Source organism: Chroicocephalus ridibundus, unplaced genomic scaffold (genome assembly GCF_963924245.1).
Source record: "Chroicocephalus ridibundus unplaced genomic scaffold, bChrRid1.1 SCAFFOLD_105, whole genome shotgun sequence".
Lineage (NCBI taxonomy): Eukaryota > Metazoa > Chordata > Aves > Charadriiformes > Laridae > Chroicocephalus > Chroicocephalus ridibundus.
Genome location: NW_026961652.1, coordinates 597904 through 622698, shown reverse-complemented (window position 1 = coordinate 622698; position 24795 = coordinate 597904). Strand labels below are relative to the sequence as shown.

The 24795-nt window shown below is 53.2% G+C and overlaps 1 protein-coding gene across 1 annotated transcript; it reads left to right on the top strand.

Annotated features, from left to right (window-relative positions):
- Window positions 1-974: 974 nt before the first annotated feature.
- On the top strand, window positions 975-23923 carry LOC134509533 (E3 ubiquitin-protein ligase rnf213-alpha-like). Its single transcript, XM_063322075.1, is given in 29 exon segments — window positions 975-1035; window positions 4586-4716; window positions 5798-5972; window positions 6823-6954; window positions 7123-7701; window positions 8007-8168; window positions 8322-8539; window positions 9252-9389; window positions 9691-9870; window positions 11855-13325; window positions 13469-13665; window positions 13852-14007; window positions 14642-15692; window positions 15695-18207; window positions 18652-18785; window positions 18902-18997; window positions 19538-19653; window positions 19865-19980; window positions 20411-20423; window positions 20561-20625; window positions 21077-21227; window positions 21644-21785; window positions 22252-22366; window positions 22369-22436; window positions 22787-22920; window positions 23185-23342; window positions 23621-23681; window positions 23684-23719; window positions 23892-23923. Coding segments are annotated over 29 exon segments (8601 nt in total).
- The last annotated feature ends 872 nt before the right edge of the window (window positions 23924-24795 follow it).

Here is a 24795-nt window from a genome sequence, read left to right as displayed (position 1 = left end):
AACCTCTCACAGACCCCATAGCGCCCCATAACTGCTCACAGACCCCACAACCTCTCACACACCCCATAGCGCCCCATAACTGCGCACAGACCCCACAACCTCTCACAGACCCCACAGCGCCCCATAACTGCTCACAGACCCCACAACCTCTCACACACCCCATAGTGCCCCATAACTGCTCACAGACCCCATAACCTCTCACAGACCCCACAGCGCCCATAACTGCTCACAGACCCCATAGCGCCCCATAACTGCTCACAGACCCCACAACCTCTCACACACCCCATAGTGCCCCATAACTGCTCACAGACCCCATAGCGCCCCATAACTGCTCACAGACCCCACAACCTCTCACAGACCCCATAGCGCCCCATAACTGCTCACAGACCCCACAACCTCTCACAGACCCCATAGTGCCCCATAACTGCTCACAGACCCCATAGCGCCCCATAACTGCTCACAGACCCCACAACCTCTCACAGACCCATAGCGCCCCATAACTGCTCACAGACCCCATAGCGCCCCATAACTGCTCACAGACCCCACAACCTCTCACAGACCCCATAGCGCCCCATAACTGCTCACAGACCCCATAACCTCTCACAGACCCCCATAGTGCCCCATAGCTTCTCACAAACCCCATAGTGCCCCATAACTGCTCACAGACCCCATAACCTCTCACACACCCCATAGTGCCCCATAACTGCTCACAAACCCCATAGTGCCCCATAACTGCTCACAGACCCCCATAGCTCCCCATAACTGCTCACAGACCCCATAACTGTTCACAGACCCCACAGCGCCCATAACTTCTCACAAAACCCACAGGGCCCCCTGTTGCCCCCCATCGCCGACTCCTCCTGCCCCATAGCCCCCACGCCCACAGAGCCATTTCCCCGCAGTCACGTGTAGGACTGGGGGAAGTAGTACCTGGGGAGGTAGGCTATGGGGCTGGGTTCGACCACGGAGCAGTTATGGGGCTGGTGGTGACCACGGAGCACCTATGGGGCTGGGAGCCTGTGAAGGTCCTATGGGGTGTGTGAGGGGCTATGGGGTAGCTATGGGGCAGGGAGGGGCTCTGTGGGGTGTGGGGGGAGCTCCGAGACAGCTATGGGGCAGCCGTTGGGGGGCCACCAAGGCACGTGTGGGGTAGCTGTGGGGCAGGGGGGGCTCTGGGACACCCGGAGGGAGGGGGCGGAGGGGTCTATGGGGCAGCTGTGGGTCGGCCCGTGTGGGCTGGTGCCGGTGGCCCCGCGACTGGTGGCCCTGGGGACCCCCCGTGGGGCGCGCTGGGGGCCGCCGTGGGGCCGGTGACGGCCTGGCCCGGGGAGGGTGACGCCAGAGCAGGCCGGGCGCTGTGGGGCGCGCTGGGGGCCGCCGTGGGGCCGCCGCTGCTGCTGGAGGCCCGGACCCCCCCCCCCCCCCCCCATCCCCCAGCGGGTGCGTGTGGGGCTGGGGGCAGACGGGTGAGACCCTGCCCCCGGCACCCCACATCCCCCCCCAAATCCCCCAAATCCCCCCAAATCCCACGAGCCGCCCCCCCGAATCACCCCCAAAACCACCAAATTCCCCCCAAATCCCCCCAAATCCCCCCAAATCCGCCCCAAATCACCAGAAAATCACCCCAAATAACCCCAGATACCCCCAAAAAACCCGAATTGCCCCAAATACACCAATATCACCCCCAAATTGCCCCCAAATTACCCCGAATACACCCAAATCCCACCAAAACCACCCAAAATCACCAAATTACCTCAAATGCCCCCCAAATTGCCAGAAATCCCCACAAATCACCCCCAAATTACCCAAATTCCTCTCAAATTGCCCCAAATCACCCCCTAAGAACCCCCAAATTACCCCAAAGCCCACAAATCTCCCCAAAGACACCAAAATCGCCACAAAATCACCCCGAATTACCCAAATTCCTCTCAAATTGCCCCAAATCAGCCCCAAATCTCCCAAATCCGCTTGAAAGCACCAAAAAGCCACAAAATTCTCCCAAATCTGCCAAATCCACCCAAATCGCCCCCAAATTGCCCCAAACCCACCCAAACTCCCCCAAACCCCAGAAATTCTCCCCAAACCTCCCCAAATTCACCCCAAATTGCCCCCAAATCACCCCAAATCATCCCCAATCACCAAAATCCCACAATTTTCTCCCAAATCCCCGAAATTGCTCAGAAATGCCCCCAAATTCACCCCAAATCCCACAAATTCTGCCTAATTCAACCTGAATCACCCCAAAAGTGCCTCAAATCCCCTCCAAATCAGCCAAATCACACAAAATTCACCCCAAATCTCCCCCAAATCACCAAAAATGGCACAAAACTCGCCCAAATCGCTCCAAATTCTCCCAAATCGCCCCAAACTCGCCCCAAATGCACCCAAATCCCCGAAATTCTCCCCAAATTAGCCCCAATTCAGATGAAATTGCAAAAAACTGCCCCAAATCTCTCCAAATTCACCCCAAGTCCCCCGAAATCGCCCTGAATTCACCCCTGCCCCACGGATCCCTATATGCGTCCCTGCCCCACGGATCCCTATATGTGTCCCTGCCCCACGGATCCCTGTGCGTGTCCCTGCCCCACGGATCCCTATACCTGTCCCTGCCCCACGGATCCCTGTGCGTGTCCCTGCCCTACGGATCCCTATACCTGTCCCTGCCCCACAGATCCCTGTGTGTGTCCCTGCCCCACGGATCCCTATACCTGTCCCTGCCCCACGGATCCCTGTGCGTGTCCCTGCCCCACGGATCCCTATACCTGTCCCTGCCCCACGGATCCCTGTGCATGTCCCTGCCCCACGGATCCCTATACGCATCCCTGCCCCACGGATCCCTATACCTGTCCCTGCCCCACGGATCCCTGTGTGTGTCCCTGCCCCACGGATCCCTATACCTGTCCCTGCCCCACGGATCCCTGTGCGTGTCCCTGCCCTACGGATCCCTATACCTGTCCCTGCCCCACAGATCCCTGTGTGTGTCCCCTGCCCCACGGATCCCTATACCTGTCCCTGCCCCACGGATCCCTGTGTGTGTCCCTGCCCCACGGATCCCTGTGCGTGTCCCTGCCCCACGGATCCCTATATGCGTCCCTGCCCCACGGATCCCTGTGTGTGTCCCTGCCCCACAGATCCCTATACCTGTCCCTGCCCCACAGATCCCTATACGCGTCCCTGCCCCACGGATCTCTGTGCGCGTCCCTGCACCACGGATCCCTGTGTGTGTCCCTGCCCCACGGATCCCTATACCTGTCCCTGCCCACGGATCCTGTGCGCGTCCCTGCCCCACGGATCCCTATACGCGTCCCTGCCCCACGGATCCTTGTGTGCGTCCCTGCCCCACAGATCCCTATACGCGTTCCTGCCCCACGGATCCCTGTGCGCGTCCCTGCCCCACGGATCCCTGTGCGTGTCCCTGCCCCACGGATCCCTATACCTGTCCCTGCCCCACGGATCCCTGTGTGTGTCCCTGCCCCACAGATCCCTATACCTGTCCCTGCCCCACGGATCCCTATATGCGTCCCTGCCCCACGGATCCCTGTGCGCGTCCCTGCCCCACAGATCCCTATACCTGTCCCTGCCCCACGGATCCCTGTGTGCCTCCCTGCCCCACGGATCCCTATACGCGTCCCTGCCCCACGGATCCCTGTGCGTGTCCCTGCCCCACGGATCCTATACCTGTCCCTGCCCCACGGATCCCTATACGCGTCCCTGCCCCATGGATCCCTGTGTGCGTCCCTGCCCCACGGATCCCTGTGTGTGTCCCTGCCCCACAGATCCCTATACCTGTCCCTGCCCACAGATCCCTATACACGTCCCTGCCCCACGGATCCCTGTGCGTGTCCCTGCCCCACGGATCCCTATACGCGTCCCTTCCCCACGGATCCCTATACACGTCCCTGCCCCACGGATCCCTGTGCGCCTCCCTGCCCCATGGATCCCTGTGCGCCTCCCTGCCCCATGGATCCCTATACGCGTCCCTGCCCCACGGATCCTATATGCGTCCCTGCCCCACGGATCCCTGTGTGTGTCCCTGCCCCACGGATCCCTGTGCATGTCCCTGCCCCACGGATCCCTGTGCGTGTCCCTGCCCCACGGATCCCTATAACCTGTCCCTGCCCACGGATCCCTTTGCGTGTCCCTGCCCCACGGATCCCTGTGTGCGTCCCTGCCCCACAGATCCCTGTGTGCGTCCCTGCCCCACGGATCCCTGTGTGTGTCCCTGCCCACGGATCCCTATACCTGTCCCTGCCCCACGGATCCCTGTGTGTGTCCCTGCCCCACGGATCCCTATACCTGTCCCTGCCCCACGGATCCCTGTGCGTGTCCCTGCCCCACGGATCCCTATACCTGTCCCTGCCCACGGATCCCGTCCCTCCCCAGTGCGCGTCTTCTCCCTGGACCCCCGACCTGCGCCCGAACCCCAAACCCATCCTGGTCACCATCACGGTGCGGGGCCCTGTGGGGCTGGGGCAGCTCTATGGGGCAGCCCTATGGGTCTGCGGGGGGGTCTCCTCCGGGGTGGGGTAGGGATGGGGCTGAAGCCGAACGAACGGCCGCCGCCCTTCAATTCCCGCTCCCAAAGGTGGGGTTTGGGCTCAGGAACGCGGGGGGTGTCGCCGCGCAGCCGCCGCCGAAACAGGACTTGGGCCCCCACCCCAAGACGGGGGTTTTTGGAACAACCATCGTCAGCCGAAGCCCGGACGCAGCGCGCGGGTGACTGACAGCGGGTGACAGCGGGTGACAGCGGGTGACAGGGGGACGCCTGAGCGCGCAGCAGCAGGAGGGTGCGGGGTCACGGTGGCCGTAACCCCCGCGCGCGGCAGCGGTGGCAGGAGGGACGCGAGCTCCTTCTCCTGCTCCTCCTCGACGTGCTCCCCCTGCGCCTCCAGGAGCTCCAGCTCCTGCTGCAGCTTCTCCTGCCGCAGCTGGGGGTCGGGGCGGGGGGGGTCCTGCCTGCACCCCCCCCTGCCTGCACCCCCCCCTGCCTGCACCCACCTTGTGGCGGGTGTCGGGGTCCCCCAGGTCCTGGGGTTCGGGCACCGGGAAGGCCAGAGCCGGGGGAGGGCGTTGGGGCGGCAGCTCCTCCTGGGGGGGGGGCGCTTGGGGGGGGGGGGGGCTGCACCCAGGGGTGGCGGCACCGGGCACGGGGGGGGCACCCGGACAGCGCGGGGGGACAGTGCCCATGGGTCGGGGAGGGCACCCAGAGAGTGGGGAGGGGGGGGTGCCCAGAGGACGGGGGGGGTGTCACCCTTGGGGGGGCACCCAGAGATTGGGGGGGCGCCCAGAGATTGGAGGGGGGGCGCCAGAGATGGGGAGGGGGTACCCAGAGACTGGGGGGGGGGAGGGAGCACCCCCCATGGAGGGGGGGAGCGGAGGTGGGAAGGGCACCCAGAGACTGGGGGGGGGGGCCCCCATGGGGAGGAGTCGCCCAGAGACTGGGGGGGGGGGGGGGCTGTCACCCTTGGGGGGGCGCCCAGAAATTGGAGGGGGGACGCCAGAGATGGGGAGGGGGTACCCAGAGACTGGGGGGGGGGGCACCCAGAGCTGGGGGGGGTCCCCATGGGGAGGAGTCGCCCAGAGACTGGGGGGGGGGGGGGGCTGTCACCCTTGGGGGGGCGCCCAGAGATTGGAGGGGGGATGCCAGAGACTGGGGGGGGGGCACCCAGAGCTGGGGGGGGGCACCCAGATATTCTGCAAAGTGGAAGCCGCTGGCTCTTCCCGAGGGTCTGGCTCCGACAGAAATGGAGGAGAGGAACCGCCGGCCGCCTTTCCCCAAACTTCGTTTATTTTCCAGCAGAATCGAAGCGCCGAGTTCCCAGCTCGGCTCAGCGACGGCGCGCGAGACCTCCCTTCCCAGCGGCACAAGCTCTCCGGCTCCGCGGGACGCTGCGCTCCCTCTGGAGATGTTCCCTGCAGCACCCTCCCCAACACCTTGGAGCACGAGGAGCAGTTGAAGAAGATCCTGGTAAGTTCGGGGTTTCGGAGTCGCGTGTTTCCATAGTTACGCGGCCAACAGGAGAAAAATCTACCGGATAAAAATGCAAAAAAATACCCTCAAAATTATCCGCAGTGGGAATCGGAAAAACAAAAGCGAAAATGCAATACCTGGTCGCCGAGGGGATTTTAAGCAATTCCGGAAGCAGGAAGGGGTGGAAACGCTGGGATATCATTTTAATGTCGTTAAAGTTTTGGGGTGTTGGTGGAATTTATTCCCAGGATCGCGGTGGCGCAGCTTCCTGGTTACAGGCCTTGCCTCCAGGCCCACGGCAAACCCCGTCTCCGTTCCATTCGAACCCAGAGGAAAAGGGGGCAAGTCCTCCAAATTCCGCTCCGAGAATACGCTTTATCGATATTTTTGGCACTTTCGGAGGCAGATCCTCCAAATTCCGCTCCGAGAATACGCTTTATCGATATTTTTGGCACTTTCGGAGGCAGATCCTCCAAATTCCGCTCCGAGAATAAACTTTATTGATATTTTTGGTGTTTTGGGGGGCAAGTCCTCCAAACTGCGTTCCCAGAATACGCTTTATCGATATTTTTGGCACTTTCGGAGGCAGATCCTCCAAATTCCGCTCCGAGAATAAACTTTATTGATATTTTTGGTGTTTTGGGGGGGCAAGTCCAACAAATTCCGCTCCGAGAATAGACTTTATTGATATTTCCGGTGGTTTTGGCAACACGGCACTGGGGAAAGGTTGCAGGCTTTCCGCAAACTGAAACGCTCTTGTTTTTTTTCTTTCGATGGCAGCGGTTCTGTTCCTTTCAGCTCTTCTCTTTCGAAGAGGTTCTCCTTCGTGTCTGGCTCTTTTTTTTTCCCAGATTCCTCTTTCTCCCAGTGTCCAACAAAAGTGCTGGAGGTCAGGAAGCAGGAGTTTGAGCAACTGGAAGAGCTGAAGAAGCCGAGGTGCTCCTTTCTCCGCCTGTGCCGTGCCACAGAGGACATGATAAAAGGTACCGGTTGGGTTAATGGAGCTCCTTCTGTGGCTGTGGAGTGGGGAGATGTCTCCTAAAATAGAGAGTCTCACGGTGGGTGGGAGGAAAACACGATGAGGGAACCTGTTGACATCGGGTGAAGAGACAAGCGATGTGATTTCCTCCTTGTTCCCACCTGGTTTTTAGTGGATAGAAGTACCGTGGAGAAAAGCGTCATGGACAACGAGAGTTTTAAAGATCAGATGTCAGTGAAGAAGTTCTCCGTCGACGGCACGAGTCAAATGGAACCGCATGTCCTCGACATTTATAGCAACATGATGCAAAAACTTGACATCGTGGAGAAAAGCCAATGTTTCCGTAGGCTGTGGAAGATGAGAGCGGAGCAAACCAAAGCCACCACGCCTGAAGATCACATTTTCTCCATAGAAGATGTTCAAGAAAAAATTTATAAGCCAGCCGTCGCTGACCTTCAGAAAACCTACCTGTCCCTCAAAGACTTCTCCATCACCCTCGGCACTGTGCAGAGCTGGTTCAAGAACCTGCTGGGAAAGAAGGATCAGCTCCTGGAGGAGTTTAAAATCCTGGAGGACAGTGAAGGGCCAAGGAATGGAAAAGCTGGCTGGATGGCAGATGCGGTGGAGAGGACTGAAAACTACCTGACCCTCTCGAAAGCGGTCAACACTGCCAAGATGATCGATGATCTGCAGCAGATGCTTCGGCTGGAGGGCGATTTCCAGATTCTCAGCGACCTGACGAAACACCTACGTAGGAGACCCGTGGCCACCTGTATTGGTTGAAAATCCAGGTAGACAGGTCCATGTGGTAGTTTATAATGAAGTCCTACGAGGTGTGATTCCTTCCCCTTCAATTAAACTTGAGGGATCAGCTGAAGGAATTCCAGTTGCCTCTTCCTACTCATCCTGGAGGCCCATGGGGACGAATTTAAGAGCAGACCTAAGAGCAGTTTGAGGCCAAGATCTCATCTTACCCAGGGAGGAGGAGGCAGAACTGAGCTGCTTCTCTTCCCAACAGACACATACTGATTTTTATGATTTTTTTTTTCCAGGAAGAGCGGGAATTCAAGAATAAGCGCCTCGATTTTATGACCCAAGACTTGATGAAGGTGAAAAAATGTTTGAGTGAAATTCCCCAGGGAGTCTTGGACTTTTTGAGGGTACTTCTGGACTATTCAAGGAAAGGTTTTACCTCCTGGATCAAGACCATAATAAAAGGTGGGCTGGAAGGAAGGAAGTCATCAGATATAGCAGCAGAGGGAGACCACTTAGTCTGTCCCCACGTCCAGCACAGCGTTACATGAACAAGAGGAGAGAAACTCCTCAACTTTTTCTCTTATTTGTCTTTTTTCATTATTTCCCACCCCCAAGACAAGACGGAAATCCCCGTATTTGGGGACCTGGCATCGATTTCTGTGGGTGAAAACGACATGGATATCGACAGAGTGAGGTTCTTCCGTGATGCCATGGCTGCTTCTGCCCCCATCATGTTAGACCTTAGTCCCACAGCCGGGTTCGAGGAATTCTCTGAAGCTCTGTCTTTCATCAGAGAAGCCATGGCGAAAGACAAGAATCTTCCCAAGAAGCTGGTGAGTCCTCAAGTCCCGTGTCCAAAAGTCACTTGCATGCTTGCTGTCTGGCCGAGTTGCTCACACGTAGGTCTCTGACGCCAGTTAAGATGGTTTCCCCAGGACATCCATGTGGGCCTGGCAGGACCTGGGCAAAGGCCGTGCTCTTTTTGGAGTGGAAACCTGGTGGAACATGTCAAATGACCTTCCACATGTGTGTGGGCAACCAGAGAGGAGCCAGCAGGTGTTGTGAAGAGGAGGAAATGAGTTCAGGAGTCTACAGTTTAGGATCACAGAAGAGTTGAGGTTGGAAGGGACTTCTGGAGATTGTCATGTCTAAATGGGGTCAGGTGGGGCAGGTAGCTCACGGCCGTGTCCAATCGGGTTTTGAGCATCTCCAAGGCCGGAAGAATCGAGAACCTGTTTCAGAATTTGATAGAAAAGCTTTGCTTTAACAGAATCCCTGGTGTTGGTGCCCCAGGCTGTAGCTGAGCCTTACGCCCTGCTCCCCACCAAAACCAGAGCAACGAGCAAGAGCTTCACCCCATGCCAATGCTCTGGGGTGTTAGAGAGGTCCAACTCTGGGGCTGTGTCTCCTCAGAAGCCATGGGAAACCCTATCCTCAGAAGAAATGTTCATAGAAACCCCACCTGCATGAAATTTGGGGTGGGAGGGTGGTGCTCAGCATCCTCCCATCTGGTTACGGGATTTTCCTTTGGTTCTTCTTTCACAGAAAGATTCCTGTGACAATCGAGAATGGATACAGACGGTTCATGACTCTCATGGCTCTGTGGAGCGTTCTTCGATCTCTCAAGCCAGAAGCATCAACAACAACGGGATTTTTACCATCTCAGCACCTCTGAAATTCAAGGTAAAGGGTCTCCAAGAGGCTTTCTTGTCCAGTTGTATTATTTTAGTGCCGCTGGGGGAAAAGCTCTTTCTTGAAATCAACTTCCGATGAGCATGCCAGGTTGCCAACAGATCTCCAGTTGGGTTTGCAACTAGTACCACCGATTTTGTGCTGAATCTTGAGTATTTTCAGTGGAAAAATGGACTTTTCTTTTCTCCAAAGGAAGTGGTACAAAACATGTAAAGCCCTGATGTGCAGCTTTTCAACTCAAAGCTATGTGAAAGGCCGTGTGGGGATGTTGGTTGTCTTCTCTGCTTTCCAGGCTACTCTCGAAGACTGTGTCTCATTGCGACTGCTGAATGACAGCGAGGAGAGCACATCTCCAGCAGACCAGAAGGCCAAGAAATATAGTTTGTCTCAGCTGACGGAGCTCCAGAACAAGCTTATGTTGATTGCCACCAAGGTTGAGCAGGGCAGAGAGGAGGCAAACCGTTTCCTGGAGGTAAGACACAGCATAGCATCATCATCTGCCTGAGAAACAGCTTGGGATTTTGCTGGAATTCTTTCCAGGAGACACAGCCATGACCTACAGTTCTGGCCTTTCAGGAGCACAGGCTTTGTTCTAGGATGATGCCCACTTCCCAAGCTGCAGGGGTGGGATTTGCTTGCCTAAGCATTGTTCTTCACTTGTGGTGCCCAAGAGACCATCCAAGATCTTTGTACTTCATTATGGAGGGACTCATAGAATGGTTTGGGTTGGAAAGGACCTTAAAGATCATCTAGTTCCAACCCCCTGCCATGGGCAGGGACACCTTCCACCTGTTCAGGTTGCTCCAAGCCCCAGCCAAACTGGCCTTGAACACTTCCAGGGATGGGGGCCTCAAGATCTCTCTCCATCTTTCTTATAAGCCCCCTTTATATATGAGACGGTCACTGCCCTCGTATACAGGCCAGGATGCTGTTGGCCTTCGTGGCCACCTGGGCACACTGCTGGCTCATATTCTTGTGCTGGGGACCCCAGAGCTGGATGCAGTGCTCCAGGTGGGGTCTCACCAGAGCGGAGTAGAATCCCATGGACTTAAGTACATTCAAATTCTTCAGTTGATTTCATACCTGATCTCCTGCGATGGGACTTCATTGCCCCAGCCTCTGCCATGATGGTCAAGGGCTTGAGAGATGCAAGAAGAGAGATTACCACTGAAAACATGCAAAAAATTGAATATCTCGGTCTTTTCCATGTTGGTTGACACCAGCTCTCCTGTCTTATATACCACGGGCTACATTTTCATTAATCTTCTTTTCCTAGCCCAAGTGCCTGTAGAAGCCCCTTCTCATTCTTCACACCCCTTACCAAACTCGGCTCCAGCTGTTCCTTAGCTTTCCTCATCCCCTCCCTATGCATCTGGGCAGCATCCCTGTAGTCTTCCCAGGATACACGTCCCTGCTTCCACCGGCTGTGCATTCCCTTCTTACACTGTCGTTTGACCAGGAGGTCTTTACTCAGCCACGCTGGTCTCCTGCCTTCTTTGCCTGATTTCTTATATATAGAATTATAGAATCATAGAATGTGTTGGGTTGGAAGGGACCTTTAAAGGTCACCTTGTCCAACCCCCTTGCAGTAAGCAGGGACATCTTTAACTAGATCAGATTGCTCAGAGCCTCATCAAGCCTGGCCTTGAATGTCTCCAGGGATGGAGCTTCCACCACCACTCTGGGCATACCTAAAGAACTTAAAGTAATTTAGTTCCTTCTAAACTCATAAATCTCTTTATCTCTCCTCCTCTTCTCCTACCTGAGAGGTAGGGGAGAGCATCTGTCATTCTCATTGACCAATCTGGCCCAAACCATGACACCAAACACAAGGTTTTTTTTCTTGGCTTGACTTCTAATTTCACCCCAAAGCTCCCAACTTGTCCTTTTTAGAAGAACATGCCCTAATTCCCTTGAGACATTCCACAGGTATTTCCCTGTTAGTTCCTAATACACCAGCAGCACCTGGCTCTTCTCTGTTGCTCAAAACTCCATCCCCTTCCCTAGGTCTAGCCTAAAGCTCCCTGTAGAGGCTTGGCCAGCTTCTTGGTGAAGACACAGTTGTCCTGGTGAATCTCTTCATCTCCCAACAGACTCAGCTTCTCAAGGGTAGACCTGGATTCTCAAGGGCAGATCCAGCTTCTCGAGGGTAGATCCGGCTTCTCAAGGGTAGATCCGGCTTCTCAAAGGTAGATCCAACTTCTCAAAGATGGGTCCATGATCGTAGAAGCCCAAACCTTGAGTATGGCACCAGCCCTGCAGCCACATGGTCCAGTCCCCTCATTATCTTCCTTGGACTCTCTCCAGTACATCCATGTCTTGCTTGTTCTGGGGAGCTCACAGTGGGGCTGTATAGATCTCAGGAGGACAGTGTGACCTCATCAGTGTTTGGAAGCTGTTGAGAACATGCTGCAGTACGTGATCCATTTCCTTGTTGTGTCTTTGGCCTGTTACAGACACTGGAAAAAGTTGAAACAATTGGGAAGTTGTACCTGGAGCTTCTCAGCATTGGCAATATCCTCTTCATCAACTGGAAGGCTGATATCTACTGCAACCCCCAACAACATGTGAAGGTCTACACAGAGTTTGGAATTGCCGGAATCCTTGTTCAGAGCACAAGACCCCTCCTGGAGGAGCTGGATAGCCTCTCTAAAGTGATGGAGCATTGCCTGGTAGAGTGGAAGAAGTACCTGGAGACTCAAAGGGACACCTACTATCACCTCGACCTGTTCACTGCACACCAGCTCTTCTATTTATGCAGCCAGCTGGCCCGAGCCCAGAAAGGCATTGTAGAACCGCAGGGGCTCATCATGCTTTCCATCATCAAGCATGACATCAATGACGAAGATATCAAAAAAGCCCTGGGGGATGCACTGATGACTCCCCTGGACTCTGTGAATGTGTCGGCAGGAGGCGAGGAATCAGTTACCTGGCACGATTACGTCATTCGTTTTCCCCAGCTCGTCAAAAGCTTGGCCGAATCGGGCTATGATGAGTCAGTGGCAAAGGCAGCCTTGCAGAGCTGCCTGTCCAACTCCCCCATCACAGAGCAAATGCTCATGGATTTTGCCTTTGAGCAGGGTGATGACAAGGAGGTGGTTGAAGAGCTCAGCAAGTTGTACGAGGAGACGAGGGAAACCTTCCTGCAGAAGAGACGGAAATTCCAGACTGGCAGCAGAGATGTCGACCGGGTTTCCTTCAGCACCCTGGCGCACGATGAGTTGGCCGCTGCCTTTGAGAGCTTGCCGTCTATTTACGACAAGGTGAATCTGCTCTGGGATGCCTACTGTAAGAAATTCGCTGGCCTGGTGTCCGATAAATACATAGGCTTGGATGTTTTTGGGGAGACGCTGAAGCACTTGGCCGCTCTAGAAAGCACGCGTGTCGAGAGAAGTTTACCCGTAGGCTTTGAAGCGGGGAAACCGCTTCTCATCATGTGTAAGGAAGAGGAAATGTTACCCAACGTGTTATTTGTCTACCGACACACTGAGATGGCGCCTCTCCCATCGTACGATGAGGTCCTGGTGTGCACACCCAACACGGAGGAGGAGGAGGTGGAGCTGCTTGTCAGGAGAGCTCTTTTCCCAGGTTCCCAAGACCAGAAGATCTACTGCTTGCTGGGTGCTGATAGATTAGTTTATAAAGTTTCCAAACAACTCGAGTCCCACTTCTTCCGCCTGGTGCACTCTTCCAGCTTTCCCAACTACAGATTCATCATCTTCTGCAATGCCAAAGCTCACAATTCCTATGTTATCACAGCCTTTGATGCCTACAAGATGACTTTCCCCTGCTACTCCAAGACAGAGATCCAGACCTACCTGAAGATGCACCTCAAAGTGCCGAGCGGGACAGCCCCCGTCGCTCAAGCCTTTGAAGAGCCCTATCAGCAGAACGTGAAGTTCGTCTTTTCGGAGCGAGCGGGAATGGGTAAGTTTCTGGGGAGTCGTATTTTGAGTTGGACTTTAAACCAAGGAGGCAAGGTGGCACATCGTGCTTTTGGGGAGAGATTTCCTTGGTTTGGGTCGCATGCAAGGGTAGGTGATTGATGGCTGTTTTTTTCCACTCCTTAGGGAAGTCTCTCTTTGTGGACAATACCATCAGAAAGGTCCGTGTCCAGCTGGGTGGCACGCTACCACTTCACAAAACCATTAGGCTGATGGAGTCGGAGATCGATTTCCAGTTCTTCGTGGAGGAGCTCTTCTCCATCAAGGAGTCCTTGACTGATGAAATTCATCCCACCATCTTCCAGATTGATGTGTCTCCAGTGGTGAGTGCCTGGATATAAAAGTGGAGAGGAAGAGGTGGGGAAACACAGAAGACCCTACGCACAGGGAGGAAGAGAAGGAGGTGGAAACTCAAATCCAGCCCAGTCAGAGCAGCGAGTATGTTGTGACAGACTTCTCCATCAATTTTAAATTCACCGGGGGGGTTGTGTTTTTTTTTTCCGTGACAGGTATCGAAGGGTCTCTACCGGCTGCTGATTGACCTGTGCATCCTGCGGCACATCCAGAGTCCTGACGGCTTAGTCTGGAAGTGCAAACCCTCTCATCTTTACTTGATCGAGTACCTGGTGAAAGGGAAAGGTGTTAGCACTACAAGGAAGCAAGAGGTATTTTGGGGAGTCTGCGCTCGGGCTGAGCATGAGTGAACCCGCTAAACTCTGATGTCTCCGCCGGAAGCGATGCACAATTTAGGGTCTGTCTCTCCAGTGAGGCAATGTCTCACCTACACAGAAGCAATCAGGGCAAATGTGCCTCTCCTCAAACTGAAACATCAGGCCCTGAACTGAGTTTTGGAGGGAAAAAGGGAGTTTTTTCATCCCAGTTTTCCTGTAACTTGAACCTCGCACATGTTTTTAAAGCTAATTTGCACCCAAGCCATGCTTTAGAGTTACCAAACATGTGAAATGCACCCTAGATTCTTCCGTCTATGGTTCCTCACCATACCTTGGATATTGGCTGAGTTCAGGTCCCTCCACCTCCAAAAGGGTTTAGTGGAACACGAGAAAGTGTAGGAGAAGGTAACAAGAGCACCCAACCCAAGACAAGACGCTGGGCAAGACAGATCTTAATGGTTGTAGGGATTTCAATCCCCACAAAGGCTTGGAGAAATCTTGGCATTTCTGCATTTTTTCCCAGCTTGCTGAACCATTTGTGACCGGGGGGAAATAAAAATGGGTTTTAGGCAAATGTGGGAAGATGGGAAATGTTCCTTGTGGTGGTTTTGTGTCCTCTTGCTTTTAGATGTCTGTTGAAATGGAAGAAAATTTTTTGGATCTTTTTCCTACTGTGAAGTGCGTATCACCACGGCGGGTGCTCAACTTGCTGGAAGATCCCAGCTCTGTCCCTCCTGAGGGATTGAGGGAGGAACAGTTTGACCAGGACAAGCTAAATAGTGAAGTTTTCCAAAGGTCCTACCAATACCTCAGCAGATACAAACAGAAGGAAAACCTCGACCGTTTCACTTTTGTCCCTGGGAGGGTTGAAGGGACAGAGAAAGAATGCCTGGCCTGCTTGATGGAGTTCTGCCAGAGAAGCAACCCCTCCTGGACTGAGCTCAGCAACTTCACGCGCTTCTTGAATTTCCAGCTAAAAAAGTGTGAGAAGTCGGTCTTCTGCAGTACAGTGGTCGGAGGCGAGTTCTCTGGCTTCAAAACATTTGTCATTAAATTCATGATCGCCATGTCCAAGGACTTTGCCATGCCTTCCCTCAATGTGTCCGACGAAAGTGTGCCAAGTGAGGAGTGGAAGGAGATGGACAATGTTTTGAGAAAGTACCAACTAAGACACAAGTGGGAACAACAGTCTCACCCTTATATAGTCTTCCACGCTGAGGATGATTCCAGGGAATTTTTGGGTTTCCATATCAACCAGAACTTTGACGCTATTGATGCTTATTCCGAGGCTGTTTTGGAGAGGGCGGTTACGAGCAGGAATTTATACAGGACCTTGGCACTGCAAAATGTTCCTTTCAATAAGAAATTTGAAACCTTATCCAGAACCGAGCAGTTGGAGGCCCTCTGCAGAGTCTTTGGTGTGAAATGCCAGGAAGATCCAGATGCTTCATACCAGCTGACTCTGGACAACACCATGAAGATGTTGGCTATTCACCTGCGGTTCCAGTGTGGCGTCCCCGTGATCATCATGGGTGAAACTGGCTGTGGGAAGACGAAGCTGGTGCAGTTCATGTGCAACCTGCAAAACGCAGGCAAGACCATTCAGAATATGATGGTGGTGCGTGTTCACGGCGGCACCACCTCCAAGACCATCCAGAAGAAGGTAAGGCAGGCCATTGAGCTGCACGCACCAACGAAGAAGAGCACAACATAGACATGGTGCTGTTCTTCGACGAAGCCAACACCTCGGAGGCCATCTTCGCCATCAAAGAGGTGTTGTGTGACCACAGCGTCAACGGAAAGCCGATTTCCACTGGCCGCTTAAAAGTGGTGGCCGCTTGCAACCCTTACAAAAGACACAGCAAGGAGGCCATTGAGAAACTGGAGAAAGCTGGCTTGGGATACTGAGTCCGGAGTGAAGACACCCTGGAGAAGCTGGGTTACATTCCTTTGCGGCAGTTGGTGTATCGGGTGCGGCCCCTTCCTCCCAGTTTATTACCTCTGGTCTGGGATTTTGGGGAGCTGAACGAGAAGACGCAAAGCCTGTACATCAGGGAGATTGTGAAGTCCACTGTGGAGACCCAGATCCCTGAGGGAAACCTGGATGTCTTCACCAATGTCATTTCAGCCTCCCAGAAGTTCCTGAGAGAGAGGAAGGACGAATGCAGAGTCGCCAGCCTCCGGGGTATAGACCGCTGCGTGAAAATAGTGCTCTGGTTTTATGAGTTGAGAGACCTGCTTTTCCATGAGATTGATAAGAAGAGGCGGCATGAGGAGGAAGAGGAGCCAACCTTAAATGATGCACAAAGGGCTTTGGTCCTTTCATTGGGGGCCTGCTATTACGTGTCTCTGGAGAGCCGCCAAGAGTACCTGGAGGAGATTGCAAAATGCTTCTCGCTCCCTGCGTCCCGGCTAAAGCAAGAGATTGAGTTGTGCCAGGAGGTATTTCTTGATAACCTCTCCATTCCTAAGGCCACAGCCTGCAACGATGCTCTGAGGGAGAACATCTTCATGATGGTTGTCTGTATGGACCTCCGGGTGCCGCTCTTTCTGGTTGGCAAGCCGGGAAGCTCCAAATCTCTATCCAAAACCATTGCTGTAGATGCCATGGAAGGTACATTGTCCAGAAGCCCATTGTTCCAATGGTGCAAAGAGATCCAGCTGGTCTCCTTCCAGTGCAGCCCCCACTCGAAACCAGAAGGTATCATCTTCACTTTCCGACAACGCGCTCAGTTCCAGAAGGGCAAGAACCTGAATGACTTTGCATCCATGGTCCTGCTGGATGAGATCGGTCTTGCAGAAGACTCACCTGATATGCCGTTGAAGACGCTGCATCCTCTTCTGGAAGATGGCTGCGTTGATGACGAGACGCTGGAGGCTTACAAAAAAGTTGGCTTTGTGGGCATCTCCAACTGGGCCTTGGACCCTGCCAAAATGAACAGGGGCCTCCTTGTCTTTCGGACCGAACCTAGTGAGAAAGAGCTGGTGAAGACCGCTGAAGGCATCTGTGCTGACCAACCTCACCTTGAAAAAATCAAGCATTTGTTCCCCATTCTGGCAAACTTCTACTGCAATGTGCTGAAAATGCAGAAAACAGAGTTTTTTGGGCTTCGTGACTTCTACAGCTTAATCAAAATGATCGTGTCCTACACACAGAATATGAAGCGCGGTTCTCAAGATGAGCTCCTCATCAAGGCCATCCAGAGAAACTTTGGAGGCTCCAGAGATATCCATCCTCTGGAAATCTTCCGTAACTGCACCAGTGAGCTACGTCTCAACTCTGCGGTGGAAACCAGCTGCATCCGTCTGTTGGAGGAAAACATGGACAAAGAGCAAGCGGCATTCACGTCTCGTTACCTCCTGTTGCTGACGACCAACAACGCTGCCTTTCAGATCATCCAGATGACGCGTCTGATAGACACGAGCAACTGTGACATTATATTCGGCTCTGGTTTCCCACGGGACCAGGATTATTCCCAGGTGTGCCGCTCTGTGAACAGGGTGAAAATTTGCATGGAGATAGGCAGGCCTGTTGTCCTCCTCAACATACAGAACCTGTATGAGAGCCTTTATGATGCTCTCAACCAATGCGTCCTCAGCCTGGGGGGCAATTACTACGTTGGCCTGGGCCTTGGCACTCATAGGGTGAAGAGCCGCGTGAAGGAGGAATTCCGGCTGATAGTTATAGAGGAGAAGAAAGTGGTCTACACACAGTTCCCCACCCCTCTGCTGAGCCGTCTGGAGAAACATTGCTTGGACATGAACGCTATCCTCAGCTGGCAACAGCAAGACCTGAAGCAGGACCTGGAAAGGTGGGCCAGTCGGTTTGTCTACATTGAGAACCCTGATTTGTTCAGGGTCTCGTCCCACACGCTCGCTCCCAAGGAATACGATGTCTTCATCGGCTTCAGCGATGACACGTCCGCCACCATCGCGCTGGAGTGCTCCCAACACACCCACTGTGGAGGCTATGAACCCTATGGAGAACAGGTCTTCTCCACTGCCACAAGCAAAGTGGTGGAGTGTGCCACTCCTGATGCCATCCTACGCCTCAAGTACTCCGCTCTGAAGGATGCTACGCAGATCCAGGACCTGTATTTCATCCAGCAGAAGCACAACAGCCTGGCCAGCCTCTTGAGTGAGATGATGAACCAGCAGAAGAAGGAAGGGAGCACCAGCGGACTGTGCCTGCCGGTACTCATGCTTGGCTGTGAAGTACCCAAGGGTGCTCTTTGTTTTCCAAGTGAGCAAGGCCAGGTTGGATGGGGCTCTGAGTAACCCGGCCTAGTGGAACGTGTCCCTGCCCATGGCAAAGGGGTTGGACCTAGATGATCTTTAAGGTCCCTTCCAACCGAAACCATTGTATGATTCTGTGGTGCCCCCAACATCTTGGTTAGGCCAGGACAATGATGGGCTTATGGCTACCTTCTTTGCCTCCATGGTCTTCTGCAGCCAGGGTAGACCCTACCCTTCCTCGGGAGGCAGATGGGATCTGACCATCTCTGGCTCAGGCTGAGCTACTCAAGGCACCTTCCAGTTGCCTGTAGATGAACCCAAGCCCCGATGAAGATGCCCTGCAGGATCCCGCCCATTTGAGGCAGCAGGAAAACCAGTTTTGATTTCCCTTTTTTCCTGCAGGTTTCTACTCACACCAGGCTACTAAACCAGAAGGATTTAGAGGTGCTGAGGAAGACATTCGGTCTGCTGGACACAATCCACTGCCTTTTCCTAAGCCAGTTTGACACCGAACACGCTTTACGCCAGGACCTCAGGTGGGCTCTGGTATTTCTTTTCTTTAACCCTGCAGGTGAATTCCACTTCTCACAGTGCTTTGGGGTGGGGTGAGACCTTATTAGGAGAAAGCATTAAAGAGGCTGTTTCATTGTAGGAATTTCTTCAGGGACTCACAAGAAGCAAGACTGGTCCTCGTTCAGTTTCATTTCGATGAGCCACAGAGCAGCAAAAGACTGCTGGCACGTGCCAAGTGAGCAGCCTTCCTTTGTCCTCTGTCATCCTTCATCCTTCTTTCTTCTCCTTTGTCATCCTTCGTTGTCCTTCCCACTCCTTTTTCCTCCTCCTTCTTCCTCCTCCTCCACCTTCTTCATCCTCTTCCTCCCTCCTTCCTCCCATCTTTCTTCCTCCTTTCTTTCTTCCTCTTCCTTTCTTTGTTCCTCCTCCTTTCTTTCTTTCTTCCTTCCTCCAGGCACAATGTACTTCCCAGAATCCTGTGCTGCCTTTTGTCCTGTTTTTTACCCTCTGAGACCTGACCTGGGCTGTGCTCTGGACTCTGTTTTCTCCTTTGCCCCTGTGCTGGTAGCAGATTCTACCAACCATGGCCAGAAAGAATGTCTTCTCAGGGTGGCATCCACCCAAGTAAGCCAATTCAGATGACTGCAACCTTTGGTGGGAAGGGAGATGAAGCCCTGGAAGGGCACGTAGAAGGAGGAGGTGCAGTTGTTGCTTGGAGAGATCGCTCAAATGAGTTTGGAGTTCACCATCTCTGACCTCCTGGTGGTGCTTCCAGGTACTGCATCACAGACGAGCGACGGAGGTCGGCCAGCCCCCATCTGCTGCATCTTGTGCTGATCACTAAAGTCCCACGGGTGCTGGGGGGCTGCAGCTACCTGGCTTTTGACAGTGGTAAGGTTCCACTCACTTCTTTGTGTCGAGAAAAGAGTGGGAGGGGAAGATGACCTGCAGAGAAGACATGTGAAGTGACGGATCCTCCATCTCTCGCTGTCTTCCTGCCCTGGTTGGCTGGTAAATCTGCGTAGCCAAGCTCGCTGGTTTTCCAAATGGCCAATGCACCAAAAGAGAGCGGATGGACTGACCCATTCTCTTGCCTCTCCAGGCGAGTGGAAGTCCATCCACTTGGATGACCTGATGCCCCCAGAGAACTTTAAGGCCAATCTTGGCCAGCTCTCCAAAATGACCATTGCCGAGATTTTCACCAGCAGCTCCCAACAGGTAAGAAGTCTCTCACCATAAACCCTCCATCTCCCCACTGCTCTCCCTTCCATAAACCTGCTGCCCCGTCTTATCATGTCCCACCTGTGGATGGGAATGCAGATGGATCCAGCAGGTCCCAAGCTGTGGGTCCCAGGAGCACTTACTGCTTCTGAGTTCATAGCAATGCAGCTTTTGCCTCCTGATGGGCCAACTGTGACCATGGAGCAGCAGTTAGCAATGGCAAATGAGCTGTGCCGCTGGAGACTTTCATACGGGGTCAACACACGCTTGTTGACCCCTGTTCTTCGACTAGACGCTTGGGCAAACAGGACAGAAATGGCTTGATTCATCATTGCAAGCCAACTCTGGGTGGCTCCTTGAATCCATATTCTTGCTTAAAGGTGGTCAGCAAATTTCTCTCCAAGCCTGAGGGTCCCATGTCATCAAGAAGCTGCCACCCAGTGGTTGGGTGGCCTCCGCCCCAAACACTGCTTTATTTCTCCCTGTTGATTGTCAAGGCACTGCCGCCACCTCCTGTGGATGAAAGTGTCTCTTGTTGGGGTTTTGACAGCTGTTATGTGGTTGATTGTGATTTCAGGTTCTCCAGAGGATTCTGCTGCCCTGGGAAGACTCACCGAGGCGGGTCTTTACCCAGAGAAAAATGTATGTGGTTTTTTTTTCCTTTTTTCTCCTCATTTTAGTTGCTTGCCATAGCGCAAGAACTGGTTTGGGTTTCAACAGACACTGTGGGTTCTGCTTTTAAAAGTCCTTGCTTGGGCTGGTGCCTTGTTGTGCGTAATAGCTGCAGGTCTTCCATCGTGAGACTGAAGTAGGGTGGTGGTCTCCCAGGCCCCCGTGAGCGACTAGCACAAGACCAGGAGCCTTTTGTCACCATCAACAAAGCAGTGTCCCTTACCGGGGGGACACTGAGAGCAGTGAGCTCTCCACGCCCTGGGGACTGACTCATCCAGGGTTTGTTGGGGTGGTCAGATGGGTACAGACCTTGGAGCCCACTGTGCTGAGTTCTGAGAAGATGATGTCCCAGGATAAGCGTCTCCAGGCAAATGACAGTAAAGTAGCACCAAGCAACCAGCTGACCTCCAGTCTTTTCCAGCCACAGTTTCTCAATGTGGACACAATGATCAAAGGCATCATCCAGAAGGCTGGGATCCAGCTGGAGGACAAAAAGGACAACAGCCAGCGTCCAATGGAGAGAATCAAGATCCTTCACAACTTGCTTTTCCACGCTCAGAGCAGTGGCAAGAGTGAGTAGAGAGAGCTAGAAGTGGCTCCTTGCACTGTATGGCAAGAAGAAGACAACAGACAGGTTAACAGCCAGTTCCGGTGTCCCTCAAAGCCCAGGTGGGTGAGGAAGGACCCAAGAGACAGAGGGTGAGGTGGCATGGGGCCTCCTTCACCTCCCTGCACAGCCCCTCACGTTCATGATCAGAATCTGTACTAAACCACAAAGCTTTGGTGCAGACCTTGGTAGACGATCCCAGACAGATGTCACTTGCCAATGGAAGTTGATTTCTGCAAAGGACTAATAAAAAAATAAAGAGGTGGTGTGATTTTTGAGTGGAAAACTGTGGAAACCAAAATCCCTTGCAGGTTTTTGATGGAGTCTCCTGCTTGGAGACAGGCGCCAGGAGATTTTTAACCCGTGCTATTTTTTGATTAGTTTCCAGTCACTTTATGACCATCCTGAAGAAGAGAATTTGTTACCTCCTGCAAGAACGAGAGAAACCCACCCAAGAGCCAAGGGCCTGGATTTTCCGCAGGGCGCTGAGTACTGAATTCATCCTGGAAGACACATCATTCAGGTAGTGCTGGCTGTGAGCTACCTTCCTAATGCCAAGTATTTCTGTTCCTAAAACTGCTCTGCGTGAAGTGTGAGGCACCTTGCCTCAAAAAGACCAAGATGTGCCAACCAAGAAGTGTCTAAATACATGGTGGTGTTTTTTTTTACCAGCCTAGAACAAGGCAGGGGCTTGGTGAAAGGTCATAGTCAGTCTCAAAGGCAAAAAAAAAATAATTAAGAGCACTGTTGATTTTGAGGAAGCTTCTTCTGAAAGGGCTTTTCTGGGAGCAAACAACATTGGTTGACTGTGAGATACACAAGGACAGTTAGCATCAAGCCTGGATGTCCACATTTGGCTTCTTTAGAAGCAGTTGAATTGTTCTGGTTGACTTGTGGTTCTTCAGGGCCGATGCTGTCCCCTGGGCAGCGGAGTGTTTCTTGGTGGGAGGCAGGAAAGTGATGCCATGAGCTGCCATCTCCTTTTTCAGGCAAGCGCTCTGGGTGCACCTGGAAGACGTTGTGGCGAATGTCTTTGCCCAAATTCTCGCCGTGGTGGATGCCAACAACAACCTGGATCATGTCTCTCAAGGCTCTCTTGCCAGCTCAAGCTGGCAGAACTGTGGCTCCAGATGTTCCAAGAAGAAACATACCTAAAAATTAAATACACCCAGAAGTAAGAGGCAGGGCTTAAATGTACAGTGAGGTGGTTTCCTTCGGAGAGTAAAAGCCAGCGTTCCTAGTGTAGCGGTAGCTCACGCTTGAGGTGAAGACGTTTATAACCAAGCCATGGAAGGTCTTGGGTGTCAAGTTGCTGGCACCAGAACTTCCCTGTTGTTTTAAGCTGTCAGCAAAACTGGCTTCTTCCCTGCTCTTGCCTGGTTTTCCCTGACTTTCCCACCAAATTCATCTCCTTTAAAAAGGGAATACACGTCAGTGGGAGTTGGGAAGCGAGGTGGTCCATGTCTGGACACCTATGGTCTATGGCACGATTTCATGCTTCTCTCTGTGCTGTTTGAATTCAAGGGCGGCAGATGCTAGGATTCCTGTGTTATCGATGACCGAAGACCCCAACACCTCCCTCTTCTGCCAGTTCCCCTTCAGCTGGGTTTTGAAAGCCTACCTGGACGACATATGGGAGAGAGTCTATCACATGAAAGGTAACATCAGACTTTCCAGGGGCAGCTTTAATCCACCAAAGCTGCCAAAAATCCATATCCTTAGGAGGAGGAACCATGGGGGCTGTGTTCCTCATTCAAATGACCCAGAACTACGCTGTGCATCTCTGCTGCATTATATCTCCTCTTCCAATGGAGGCATTGTGCCTCTTCAGCCATGCTCTTGGCTACACGTCCACCTCAGTCTTAACGAGGATCTCCCATTTTCCGCTAAGCCACCATAACTCTCTTCACTGTCCCTTGCAGATCAGCCTGAGAGGCCAATGGAGGAAGTGGCCAGGTTCTACCAAAGCTTCATCAAGAACGTCTTGATGCCAGATGGCAGCCACCCAGGCATGCTACACTATTACGCCAATGACTTTCTCAGGATGGCTTTTCCCGGGCAAGATCTCCCTGTCTATGAGGTGAGCAGGGCTGGGTAGAGCACCATCTCCAACTGACGTTGGCTTTGGCCCTAATTCTGTCCTTCCTGGCCAAATCTGATGTTCTTGATAAGTCCTCCCTTGCACTGCTCTGTGGCTGCTCCTCAAACGTTATGAACGTTTGGTCTTAATTCTGCTTTAAGAACTCTTTTTTTGATGGGCAAACTTCATATGGGATAGCACAGCAATGCTGAGTGTCCCACCTTTGTCCCCTTGCTGTTTGCTTTAAGGAGAAATAATGTCATTTATTTTACCTGTAGATTCTCTCAAGGGTTTTCCTAGTCAGTGCAGAACAACTCTGCTCCTCCGTGGGCAGGGGGAGACGGGCTTCTCCCCGATTTGGCTTCACCTAAGTCACGGTGCCTGGTTGATTGATGTCACACGTGGTCCAACACAGCCCAGCTCGAGCCAGCACAGAGCATGGTTTGCTGTGACATGTCCAATGATATGTCAGTTGGAGACATCCTTTGACATAACATGTCTCCTGGGAGGATGCTTTGACAGGGCCGTTTTCTCTCTCTGTGCCCACAGAGGACCAGCGTTGGCTTTCAGCAGAGCTATAGAGACCATACGGAAAGTTTGGAGCAATATTAAAATGAACCCATCCAGCTCAGGTACGTGCTCTTCTTCTGGGAAGAAAGAGGGATGTCATGTCCCTCTTTCCTTGGTCATTTCTTCTAGAGATGCTCGGAAGCTGAGCTACTTCTGCAGCTGCCCTTCCTCAGAAACGTGCTGAGATTGCTCAATTTCCACCTCCTAAAAACAAATTAAAAACCCTCCTGAAAACACAAAAGCTAATAAAAAACCCTTCCAATGAAAGGGTGAATTTCCCCTGGGATCCAGTGGAAGACCATTCAACTCTTTCACAGGCATCACCATCCTGCCGGACCTCTCGCCGAACAACATCAACACCGCTGTCCTTCATCTCCTCCCCACCCAACCATCTATCAGCCATCTGGTGACCACGTTCCTCATCCAGCTGCAAAACAGCTGCATTGACACAGCCACGCGGGTGACCAGGGAGAGGCAACGGTGGGTCTGGAGCCACTTGCCCCAGGGCTTCTCCATCTCCTTCAGCCTCCATAAAGTTTCCATGAAAGGTTTTCAGGGCTGGTGTGGGGTTTGCAGGGAGCTGTGGTGGCCAGGCAATGCCATTACAAGGTCCTGGTGGCTTGGTGTTCAGCAAAGCGGGTCCTTGATGGCAGGGTAGGACGAGGCCAGAGTTTCTGTAACCACACAGAGCAACCTTTTCTCTCCCAGATCCATCTCCGCAGAAGAGGTGAAGCCCTCCTCGGTACTGGCCATAACCAAGAGTGATCTGGTAACCATGGCGCTCGCCAACTTGCAGTACGAGATAGATGAAGATGGCACCAAGACAACCTACTTTGACTTCCAAATGCTGCAGCGGCAAGTGGTTCATCGCTTCATCAGCGGA